Source organism: Anticarsia gemmatalis, chromosome 17 (assembly GCF_050436995.1).
Source record: "Anticarsia gemmatalis isolate Benzon Research Colony breed Stoneville strain chromosome 17, ilAntGemm2 primary, whole genome shotgun sequence".
NCBI classification, from domain to species: domain Eukaryota; kingdom Metazoa; phylum Arthropoda; class Insecta; order Lepidoptera; family Erebidae; genus Anticarsia; species Anticarsia gemmatalis.
The window spans coordinates 1,968,547-1,981,964 of NC_134761.1; the positions used below are offsets into that span (position 1 = coordinate 1,968,547).

At 32.6% G+C, this 13,418-nt stretch overlaps 1 protein-coding gene across 1 annotated transcript; it reads right to left on the reverse strand.

Annotated features, from left to right (window-relative positions):
- Window positions 1–1,423: 1,423 nt before the first annotated feature.
- Window positions 1,424–8,571, reverse strand: LOC142980063 (cuticle protein 3-like). The gene is made up of 4 exons (XM_076125344.1): window positions 8,527–8,571; window positions 7,399–7,585; window positions 2,740–2,967; window positions 1,424–1,630 (listed from the first exon to the last, which is right to left on the reverse strand). The coding sequence occupies exons 1-4, from the start codon at window positions 8,533–8,535 to the stop codon at window positions 1,533–1,535; spliced, it is 522 nt and encodes a 173-aa protein (XP_075981459.1). The 5' UTR covers window positions 8,536–8,571; the 3' UTR covers window positions 1,424–1,532.
- Between the last annotated feature and the right edge of the window lie 4,847 nt (window positions 8,572–13,418).

Genomic DNA, 13,418 nt, shown 5'->3' on the forward strand with positions numbered 1-13,418 from the left:
CACGAGCCCCTTGTCTCGTCCCCAACGAGGGAGAGGGGAGACCACGCTAGCCAATTGCGGGTCGGGAACTTAATAAAACAATAATATAAATTAATATCGCAAGTTTATTGCATCAATGTACAAACTTATTCTACTGTCAATGGCACTGTACAGTTTCTTCTTTCGTCTCGCTGTCTTGTTTGACTACTGTCTTGCAAAGTAAGCTCGTGTTAATTATTTAAAATTTTATTAACTTACTTAAATAATTCTCAGCTTTTGTCTGACATTTAAAGCCTATTACTGATAAAAAAAACGTAGCTAAGCTTATACTTTTATAAAAAAGGATGCTTTACATAAGTAACGAAAGTTTGTTAATCTATAATATGAAGACCATTTAGGGAATCATTATAATAGTGGTCGAATATAAATGAAACAATAATATAAATTAATATTGCAAGTTTATTGCATCAATGTACAAACTTATTCTACTGTCAATGGCACTGTACAGTTTCTTGTTTCGTCTCGCTGTCTTGTTTGACTACTGTCTTGCAAAGTAAGCTCGTGTTAATTATTTAAAATGTTATTAGCTTACTTAAATAGTTCACCGCTTTTGCTTGACATTTAAGGCCTAGAATTGATAAAAAAAACTTAGCTAAGCTTGTATCTGTATAAAAAAGGATGTTATACATAAGTAACGAATTATTGTTAATCTATAATATGGAGACAATTTAGGGAATCATTATAATAGTGGTCGAATATAAATAAAACAATAATATAAATTAATATTGCAAGTTTATTGCATCAATGTACAGACTTATTCTACTGTCAATGGCACTGTACAGTTTCTTGTTTCGTCTCGCTGTCTTGTTTGACTACTGTCTTGCTAAGTAAGCTCCTGTTCATTATTTAGAATATTATTAACTTACTTAAATAGTTCACAGTTTTTGCTTGACATCTTAGGCCTAGAATTGATAAAAAAAAACTTAGCTAAGCTTGTATCTGTATAAAAAAGGATGCTTTACATAAGTAACGAATTATTGTTAATCTATAATATAGAGACAATTTAGGGAATCATTATAATAGTGGTCGAATATAAATGAAACAATAATATAAATTAATATCGCAAGTTTATTGCATCAATGTACAAACTTATTCTACTGTCAATGGCACTGTACAGTTTCTTGTTTCGTCTCGCTGTCTTGTTTGACTACTGTCTTGCTAAGTAAGCTCCTGTTCATTATTTAAAATGTTATTAACTTACTTAAATAATTCTCAGCTTTTGTCTGACATTTAAAGCCTATTACTGATAAAAAAAACGTAGCTAAGCTTATACTTTTATAAAAAAGGATGCTTTACATAAGTAACGAAAGTTTGTTAATCTATAATATGAAGACATATTAGGGAATCATTATAATAGTGGTCGAATATAAATAAAACAATAATATAAATTAATATCGCAAGTTTATTGCATCAATGTACAAACTTATTCTACTGTCAATGGCACTGTACAGATTCTTGTTTCGTCTCGCTGTCTTGTTTGACTACTGTCTTGCTTAGAAGCGGTAGTTGCGGTAGGCGGGGTGCACGTATCTGTTGTAGGGGTTGCGGGCTACGACTACTCCGGGCGCGTATTTCGCCTCGTGGTAGCTTCCTGGAAAGGTTAAATGCAAGAATTAGTGTCTTGTAAATGAAATCTCAAGATCTGCAGAAATGTTAAATAAATACAAATTACGTTTTCCAGAAAGTAATTTGCAGGAATCTTTCTTCTTTTTTTTCTTTTTTCTATTCTTGTATATCTAAAGTGAAGGTAACACTGTGTAAAAATGTAATTGAACGAAGCTAACTAAATATTATTATCTGGAATACGCTTAAATATTATGTTAGAAACGAATTGTCGTAGTTTGCGTGTACCATGAAATGAGTTGCGTAATCTATTCTAAGTCGAAGTTCAATAACCTAGGCTCCTTTTCTATTATAGCCTACAATTAAACGGGCTTTATTTTTAAGTAAGTGTACAACATACAACCACTGATGTCTTTTGCAAAGTATTTTCCATATTGTTTCTAAGTGGAAATCTTTGAACTAGATTTATGTCAATATATTAACTATATAAAATGCTCTAATTAAAACTACACATGCCTCAACTCATTATACTACCAGATTCCAACATGCATATAGAATATTTATATAATCGATCTATATGTAGGCCGGTACGATAATTGTGTTATTTATTAAACATCTAGATTATCACACGTGAGAGAATATTGATCGCGAAACTAATTTGATTTGACAGCTGTCCTAGTTAATTATTTTGAAGTGCCAATCGTATTTAATGAAATTTTGAGCAGCATGTCATTAAAATTCTTCAAGCTAGCTTAGTTCAAGAATTGTTGTAGATTATTCTGACCTACAAAAAAATTCCCGAAGTACTATTTAAAAGGATAATAAATAATTAAACGTTTCGAAATTGTTAGAATGATTTTTTCTACTTATTGACTTATAAGTTCTACCACGATGTTATTCGAAAGTATGTAAACAAATTTAACTTTTTATAATTTTTTGAGTATTTTCTTGCACTTAGTTATTTTTCTTACCCATGACTTTCTATCGTCACATAACTTAATGCACAAATCGGCTTCCATTAAAACTATCATCTTCGTTACAATTATTTATGAGTTTACTTCAATATTGATTATTATAAAACCTACTACTGACTCTTATTATATTCTTCCAATAAAACAAAATTTAAAATATCCTCACCATCATCATAAATGCCAGCAGCCTCATCTCTCGCGTTCTGCTCCAACGCCCTCGCGATCGCAGCAGGTACAGGAGGGGGGGTGGGGATATGAGCACCCTGGGGCTGGAACCCATTGGCATCAGCGGTATACCTCACAGAGTACACCTGGCCATCGTCACCGGTGTAAGAATAGCTGCCGGCCGCTTGGATACCGTTGGCTTCTACACCAGTTTCTTCAGCTTGGATTCCTGGAAGAAAGTCAGGAGGATATAAGCAACGAGTATATAGGTTCTAGCCGTTTTATTTAAGGAGTACTACTTGTGGAGACGATTGATAGATCTCTGTATATAATTTTTTGAAAATCTTGCATTGTTTCTAATATGAGTTAAAGTAAATTCGTGGGTCTCACTTCAGTAATGTGAGAGAGGAATATGAGGCTCTAGTAAATATTTTTTCGCTGTTTTAGATAGATATTTATGATACCTAATATTTATTTGAGAGTAAACGTATGTTTGTTGAAATAAGTTCAGACTACAGAGAACTATTCTTTAAATAATAGTTTTTTTTTGTAGTTATAAGATTGATGCTGTAACATTTCAAAGACCTCCGGTTATGAATTATTTAGTTTCATATTTCACTCATGCTTCCAACCTCAGATTACCATAGTTATGTAACATATAACTACTACATTTCTTAAAAGCCATTTGTTCATACATTTTCACCAAAGTGCGTATGAATCTTGAGCAATACTGGGTGAAAACGCATTGTCATAAAAACAAAAGTTGTATTACAAAGATAAGCGTATCCAATCGTAGACAAAGACTCCATACGCAGCATCTCTTTAGATGTAGATCAATGAGGTACTCTTACAGTATGAATTCTGTTTTAAAGTTGTTCTGTTTCAGCCATTGATTGTTGTATAAGTGTCGTAGGAAGAAAGCTAACTAAAGTCTCCTTCAGAGAAGGATTGCTTATTATTTTTTATTTAAATTAGCAGTGGTTAAGGCCACGCCCCGCCACCATTGCGTTGGGAGGTCGTGAGTTCGATTCCCAAAACAATTATTTGTACCTACCATGAACAAATTTTAATATTTTTTTCTGGTTGCACCCTGTGTCCGTTGTTTGCATAATTGTAAAAATCCCCGCGATACAAGAGCAATTAATTCTTAGAGCGGGAGTTGCATTATTTAGAAAATAACAAAATCGCGTATGGATTTCCTGACTTAGCTTAAAAACAAGCCTTTAAATACAAAACAATCAATGTCTTAATCCACGATATCGAGTGCAAAATTCCACACCCCATTAAGAACTAAAATCAAAATATTACAATTTGTAACACATGTTGCTTAAACTCGCTCATGTGTCGAAAGTCACAAGCAATAAGATAACCATCTTACTACAACTGATCTGCATTTCGATTGAATTATGTAAATGTTATAGCTTAGTGGTTTAATATTTCACCTCCCACCGTGGATCGTGGGTTCAAATTCTAGGGAACAGTAATGTGTTTGCGAAATAACGTCCTTGTTTCTGTCCAATTTTCAACATAACTTTCCAGTATTAAAACAAGCCAAATGGGAGGGATTTTATACTGTCCTTAAAAATTATGAGCCACGAAGGGAAATTATTGTGTATGCTGATCAAATGTATGCACGAGAAAATTTTATACAAGCATAACCGAAAGAGTTCTATATCTGGGGGCACGGAAGTGCCCCCGCAAGTCGAGCAAAAAAAAAGCGGCACGGCCGTAACATCCTTTTCTCGAAGCAATTCGGGCTATTTTTGACACCCCTATAATTTCATTGTGGATAAAACAAGAAGCCTGGATTTTCAGCAACTAATCAGTCATTGTATAAAAACGATATATTTAAAATTTCAGTCAATTTGAACCAGTAGTTTAAGAATGACAACTTGTTAAAATTTTGAATTTTGTCACTCACTGATTCACTGACTCACTGACTCACTGACTCACCGATCATCAAAAGTCTAAGGTACTTCTAGCAGACTTAGAAGCTTAAAATTTAGAATACAAATAGGGTTTAGTGTCTTAATCATGGGAAAAATTTAATATTTTCTAATTTCGGTCCAGTTTTCTAAATACACCAACTGCAACAATAACTTTGTAATCCCATATAAATGTATAAGATTACAAGGTTACATTTGCAGTTAATGAATTATTATTATTACTGTAGAAAATAAAATAAAAATAAATAGGTGTAAATAGGTACCTACTATATGAGGCATAACGGGAGGGGGTAAAGGGTGGGTAAGGGTGTTTAGCCCATGAAACTGAACAACATTCCCATAAGAAAATATGTTGAATTATGAAAAAAAAAGTCTTTCCATACAAATTGGACTTATGTTCGCTCTACAAAAAGAAGTGAGATGCCATCAAAAACATTCTGTAAAAACCTCAAGTCTCGCCGTAAAAAGTTGTGAGATCTATATAATACCAAGTCGATTAATCTATTTAGTCTCTACTAAAAGGATCTTCCGTCTTAAGTTATTACGTATGTTATTATCATGCCAATTAAAAAAAAAATACCTTTAAAACAAATAGATCGACTTGGTCATCGCAGGAAAACACAAATTCGTCATTAACATTTCAGGAGCATTAACTTCTCATCGTGCTGTGTAGTGTGATCACATCATGCGATGGCCAGGTCGGTCTATTTGTTTCAAAGGATTTTTTTTAAATTGGCATGATAATAACATACGTAATAACTTAAGACGGAAGATCCTTTTAGTAGAGACTAAATAGATTAATCGACTTGGTATTATATAGATCTCACAACTTTTTACGGCGAGACTTGAGGTTTTTACAGAATGTTTTTGATGGCATAATATTTTTATTAAAATGATGCTTTTATTCCATGTTTATTTTCGAATCAAAATGTTAGTCCAGTAAATACTGGTCTAAATTTAACCTGCTTACCATACAAACAATATACCCAACAATTGAATGGACTGTTATTAATTAAAAATATGTAAATTAGATTGCGTCTTTATCAGTAGAAAAACAAAAGATTAAAGATCATCAGTAAAAAACTAAATAATCATACTAGCTAGCTTCACAATCTGAATGAGTAACGAACTTATCACGAGGAATTTTGAACTGTGCTTTTATACATTCATTATTCCTTTAACTAGCAAAAACGTTATCTGACACATTCATTAACTGTGTAATTGACCTCAAATTAGCTATCATTTTATCTACTAGATAGATGTATCTGATACTTATCTATAAGAGGTGAAGTTGACCCCTAATTACATTAATCTCCGTGTGATATTAGGTAGTTATAACATACTATTATGTTATAACTAACTATTATAGTTTTGTATGTATGTATATAGTCTGATAGGCGCGGCAAAGACCACCCAAATATCATCGTAGGTGTAATAAACTCCATATATAACTAATGATATTAGTGTATTAACATATCATTTGAATTCGATTTGAATTCGCTCTTTCAGAAATGTAGATTGTATTAGTTTAAATGATCCACTTATAGTAGGTAAATGCGTATATTAATCGTGTTATTTTAGGTTAAATCGCTCGTTTGTTGTTTTTTATAGTAAGAACTATAAACTATAGAATAACGTGGACAGTCTTATTCTTTAGTTTAATACTTAGTCGAGACAATGCATTTCGTGGCAAATTGCAAGTTGTTTTTTGTTATTAAAATGTATTAATACTAGCTGACCCGCGCAACTTCGCTTGTGTCACATAAGAGAGAATGGGTCAGAATTTTCCATGTTTTTGTAACACTTTTTACTGTTACTCTGCTCCTATTGGTCGTAGCGTGATGATATAAAATATGCTTTTCTTTCACGAAAAATATTTTCAAAATTATTTATATCTCTTAGTATAACGAAGTCGCGCAAAGGCATATCCGCCATTAAAACAGTTGCCATGACAACGGAATTTTGTTAATTCAATGTCATTATAATATTGATTTTTCGCAACTTCGTTGAATTTTCCCGGGAAATGCGTCATTTTTCCGGGGTAAAAAGTAGCCTATGTCCTTTCTCGGGTATTATAATATCTCCATACCAAATTTCATGCAAATTGGTTCAGTAGTTTAGACGTGATTGAGTAGCAGACAGACAGACAGACAGACAGACAGACAGACAGAGTTACTTTCGAATTTATAATATTAGTATGGATAAAACATCTATAGCTTTCTTTATACGCAAAATAACATTAGGATTATGCATTTTTGAGGACATTGTTAGACAAATAAGGCTGTTTTCTGTAGCCAATCTAGTCATTTATAATTTTCCAAAACTTGGTATCTTCATTTTTCTAAATCTTTATATATATAATTCTTCTGTAAGTGTGTATGTCACTGAACTTCTCTTAAACGACTGGACCGATTTTGATGAAATTTTTTGTGTGTGTTCAAGGGGATCTGAGAATGGTTTAGATTCACAATTTTGGTCCGCTGGACAATGTTTTTTTAATTAATTTTTAATTTATTAGACAGGACAACGTCTGTCGGGTCCGCTAGTTTTTATATTATTATAATACTCAAATATATTGGAGCTCAAGACCCAACCCTGTCTTCATAGTAGAAATTTAGAAACTCTTGTCCAGTGGTAAGTACATTGTTTTTTTACTAACAAAGGATATTATATTTAATAGGTATTTGAAGAATAAATATAATTTTTCTACTCACCATTTTCAGTATCATAGGCATAATGGTACCCGTTCTCATTGACTTCGTTTTCTGACCGGAGTATAGCTGCGTTTCTCTCCAGGCCGGCTCTCGCACGGTAGTCGTAGTACGGGTAGCGGTACTGAGGGGCCACGTACCCGGGTAGGGCACCGGCTGAGCAAGTGGCGATGATGGCGAAGAGGACGAGCTGGAAGTGGAACATGGTGTTAGTGGATATTTTATGTGAGTTTGTAACTTTCGAGTTGCATGTTTATTATATAATAGAATACAGGAATTATCGAAACCATTTGAATTCTAATCTTCTATAAGAATTCGAGGTGGAAGTTTTCTTCTTGATGAGTGAGGCTTAGTATAAATACAAAATGTAACATGAAAAAAGTGGGGTGATAATGAAATTTGATTTTGAAATGTCGGAAAGAATCTTGTTTTGAATTCAAGCTCCCTTTCATTTTAACAGATTGTTGAGCTTATTTTAAATTGCACATAAAAAAGGTCCCATGAATCACGAAAATAATATTTCCAAATTGACAATACTTTTGCGCTATGAAAGATTGATGCAAGGACATAACAATATTAACTTGTAAGTTAATCATAAAGGCACACCGCATGCATCTACAAGCTTTGAAAGCTTGCAAAAGTGGGTGGTAACTCACGGCTAAGCTTTAAAAAGTATTACTCATCTCAAGAACATAAAAACAATAGATTATTTTAAATGAATAATGCATATTATTCGCACTAAGCACTTTCTGAAAAGTAGCATCAATCCTTTTCATTTCATAAATTTTACTTAGCACCGAAAGCTTTACAGGATACCATTAATGTGCTACTTTTTTTGATTATATCATCATCATAGACGATTTAAATACTTAATTATTCAAAGTCCAAAAAATTATGCACTCTTTTTTAAATTTAATTTCAACCCTTATACGTATATATTTTTTACAAAATCCCTTTTAGTATTAATAAAACATTACTACTCTTTTTACTCAACATTATAGAAAAATAACCACAAAAAAATTACTAAAACTCGAAAAAAAATAAAAATCACTGTCGAAACACAATACACAACAAAGACTCCCGAAGCACGAATCGTTACCGTTCTACAACACTTAGGCACAATCAACGTACCAGTTTCATGGTGCTATCTGTTCAGTTGCTGATCGTGGAATGTTGATCAGCCAGATCGGTTCAGTATATATACGAGAGATGATCGACAATGTCAAGGACAATTGATCACAATCTGATCAAATTGATCATATTTTTTTTCGAGATAAGGTGTTTTTAATTAGGTAGGGTAATTATTTAGGCGTTTGTCGATATGTTTTTGGTGTATGTATGAATTAATTTGTAATTAGCTGTAAATGAGGTCGTAGTAGGATCTGTTTTTCTGGTTGTGAGATCATAGGTAGAATTTTGTTTCTGGATAGATGAATATCAAAATATAACTGAATATGATTTCTTTGTGTATGATGAAAATTTCAATTTTCAATCTGGTAATAACTATTTTTTGCTATTTTAACTCTTTTGAAATATTTATTAGTTGTATTTTGAGAATTTCTTACACAATAAACAAGAATATTCAAAGAAAAAATATTTAATTAGGAAAATACACTTAAAAAGTCTTCCAAAAGATTTCAGGGCGTCAAAACTTGACTAGCTATTTTCTATTTCATTAATAAAAAGTAACTTAAAGTACAAAAAATTGCAAATCAGCCAGCTGCATTCCATACAATATGAATGTTAATTTTAAAGATAATAAATTTAAAATAGATCATACAAAGTCATACAAAATCATTTATTATGTAGATGTCAACTAGATCAACTTCATCCTTGTATTTTAATAGTACTAGTTGTAAATTACGACTAGTTATAAATTACGAATTTGACTTCTATAAAATAGATCTATACTAATAAAATTTGTAAGTATACGTCTGTTTGTCCCTCTAAAATGTAAGTGGATAGTTGATGTATGTGAAAAGAAGAAGGGTTTTTCCTCGTATTCATTGGAACGCACGAATGGCAAGTGTTTTGTGGTAATTTAATCATTAATAGCTATAATTGGAACAAGAGTAAGTATAAGAGTCGTTTACTAGTCAAGACAGTATTTTTAAGTTTCTTGATACTGATTCGAAACATGTCCCTACCATTGAATTGCAACTGCACATTTACTCAATTAATATTTAAAAAATGGAAAACAACTACAAGTCGAGCAGATGTAACCAAGCTCAAAAAAGGTTGATGCTGTATCTTTAGGAAAGAAAAGATACTAAATTGCTATGGTATCTTACTTTAAAACTAAAATTGTATGCAGGCAAAGTCGTATACTAGACCTAGGTAACATACACATTTTACATACCTATAAATTAATCGTTGCCTCTAGATTTCAGTGGATAAGTTTCCGGATTCATTTCGATAAACAATTTATTACCTTCTACGTAATTCATTTGATTAATGTTATGTTAAATAATTGTCAAAAGATTAGATTATTTGCATTATTTAAGTTTAAATATTGTGTAATGGAGGGCGGGCCCATTGTCATTAATTTATTGAGATACCTATTTACAATGCAATAGGCATGGTAAATAAGAGGCCAAAGAATGACCATATTGACCATGTTATGTACAATCAATATGTAAAATAATAAATAAATTTAACCCATTACTGTCCCACTGCTGGGCAAGGGTCTCCTCCCGTAATGAGGGAGGGGTTAGGCCCTAAGTCCACCACGCTGGCCAAGTGCGGGTTGGGGACTTTGCATGCCCTCAATAAGTGCATTAAACAAATTTTTGTGTATTAAATCAATATGTCCCAAAACTAAATTAATTTAAGCCGTTCCTGTCCCACTGCGTCCCATACAGCGGACTTTTCAGTGAAACTGTAATTTAGAACTTTCAGGTAAGCAAGTTTACATCACGATGTTTTTCTTCTCCGTAAGCTAAAGAAATATTTTTTTGACTCGACATTTCGAAAAATTATTGGTGTGCGTCAGGTTGGAACCTTCGACCACTTCTTCTTCTTCTTAGCGTGTCGATGGCAAACAAATTATAATATTAATTTAAAATAGTGTATAACACTTTCTGTCTTGCTATACACTGCCAGCCCAGTATTCAGCTACGTGTATAGCGACCACTGACACGACCGAAGGCGAACGCCTGGACCACTTGGCTATTTCGTAAAGATTAACCATAGACAGTCATGAAAATATAACATAATCGATATGATTATTATTATAAGCCTATATTGTCTCACTGCTGGGCAAAGGCCACTGCAAGCGATCCCCGGCGATCTGTATCCATTTCGGGTTGTAGGAGTCAAGCTCGTCTCTCCATCTTTTACGAGGTTTAATCGATGGGATACCATAATTAAACGACAAATTAACTATAATTTAGTTACTGAATAGTCCTAACAGTGTAATACATGGTGCTTTGAACATAATATCCCATTAGTATACAAAATCACCATGAATGATTAATCATTATTATTAAAGGCATTGATACGAACATTAGTAGGTGTATTGCATAAAGCATTATCATTTGATTCTCAATAAATAATGTTAGAAACGTAATGTTAGTATGTATTTTCAAAATACCATACACATTATAAACAATCAATTCTTGTTATAATCATTTCTAATGTCGAACAATAAGTATTTATGGGTATTTCAAGGAAAATCTTGCGAAAAATGTTGTACTGTTAACTATAGCTTTACTGCGGTTTGGCTTGTGTATAGACAGTTAAAAGTAAATTGTCTACAGTTATGTGATATAAATCAATTTTGTTGAAAGCGCATAATATAAAACCCAATTTTTTACTGAACTTAAACATCGCACACACCCAAACATGTAGTCAATACTAAATGCCTAGGTTTTTCTTATAATTTTAGAATCTGTAGCGTGTTTCTCTACAGTCGGCACTATCAAGGATCGAGAGTCTGACATTTAAAATGTACTGCAGAAATATTTCCTGCAGCGCCCGCTAGAGGCGCTGATCGAACTATCATACAACATTTGAAGATAGCTTGCCGGTTGTCGATACTCGATAGTAACAGAGAATCGTGCTACAGTAGGTATTTTTTAGAACTATAGTTACTGCATATAGTGATCAAACTAATACGAATACTATACGAATCAATGTAAATTGACTTGACACAAATCAGCCAATTACAGCCTTTTCTTAAGCCTAACATCAATCTTAAATCCGTTTTTCAATTCACCATTGACATACAGACAAACTTTACATATAAATGTCTATTTTACACTCAATAAATACATCAATAATGATAGATTACAAGAGTTCAAAGCTCGGATGTTGAATAAAACTAATTAAACACAATAAAAATATCGTAAAACCGTCTTTTATGTATAAAAAGCAAATTATTGTTTCCAATGCTATGGTTTTGTTGACTATGTTTTTCCTGTGGCATTGCCTATACTCTATTCTGTTTTATATTTCGTAAAGATAAAATAACGATTACTAAGCATATTGTGCGCATGAAGGATTGTATGATTTGGTATAGTAAAAGTTCATATAGAAAATGCAATTGCAAATCCCACTCAAATGGTCGACGGTTCGAACCCGAGGCATCATACCAATGAATTTTCGAAGTTATAATATATGTGTATTAGAATTAACCGTCCCCGTTTGGAAGGAGACACTTGCCCAGCAGTGGGACAGCTTTGGGTTAAAGGTAAAATAAAATATAATGAATTACTATCGACCTTCCATTGTTAGGCGATCACTTGTTTTAAAATATGAAGCTTCAAAACCAAAGCAATACATAAATACTCACAAACATATGACACATAGATATTTGCTTTTTAGGAAAAGCAACTTCTTCTATAACTATGATTGCGTTTTACGTACCTCGCAATTGATTGTAGTGTAAGCCCTATTAAAATGTAATAAGCATTTTATTATTGGCAAATATCAAATAGGCACAAGGTATACATTGTGTTTTTCAAGAATATTATGAATGCGAAAATTTGTGACGATAGATGTGTGTATATTTGTTACTCTTTTACGCATAAAGTTATGAACGAATTTTCATGTCATTTTATACACTAGTCTATAACCTGGATTAACGCGGAATATTTCTTATCCCGGGAAATTTATTCACATGGACGAAGTCGCGGGCAGATGTTAGTTATCTGTTTTGTATTTTTTCTGTACGTAAAGATTTTTGACAACGTTTAAAATGTTGTGTACTTTTTTACATTGTACAATAGTTGAAATGATTGTTAACACTCTTTCAGCTATATCAATCTGTTCTTTATAGACAGACATATTCTTAATATAACTTTATAATAGTATCATTCTATGAAAATATTGAAAATTGAGTTCTAAATTAACGGATAAAATCAATCCATTTTGAACTTCTATCCTTCTAAACCAGGATGTAAGAATAAATTGAAAAATATGATGTCATTCTTACGGCGTCTTGGGACAAGATTTGATATAAATTGTGGTAAGAACATTGAATCTCTTTTATTTGTAGAATGTCCATTATTAATGCACAAAAATGCGTTACTTGTATTTTGTTAGGAAATTCGTTTAGTGTTCACTTCTTTTTTAGCCAAATTTGAACACTTCTGGTATATGAAATACACACGAAACGTTATTTATAATGTTAGTCCCATACAGTATAAGACGAATCTATTGTCATAATATAACCAGCACTTTACCAAACTCCGAGCTACTATTGAGGGTATTTCAATAAAAGTCACAATAACCCAGTAACTCTTTGCCCTATCCGGGAATCGAATCTTGATCAACAGTCGCATGCACTCCTATCCCACACCATAGAGGCGGTTTTATTCTATCTATCTATATTACTATTCGTCTATTCACTTTACCCACTGTTGCAAGTAGGCACGAAATATTTTACGATCCTGCGCTTGTCTCATCCATTACAGTAATCCACATTTCACGATGATATCCGACCATCTAGTCGTAGGCCTTCTGTCTTCGCTAAGAAGTCTATTTTCTACTTATAAGAAGGTTATATTACACATTTTTTGTCC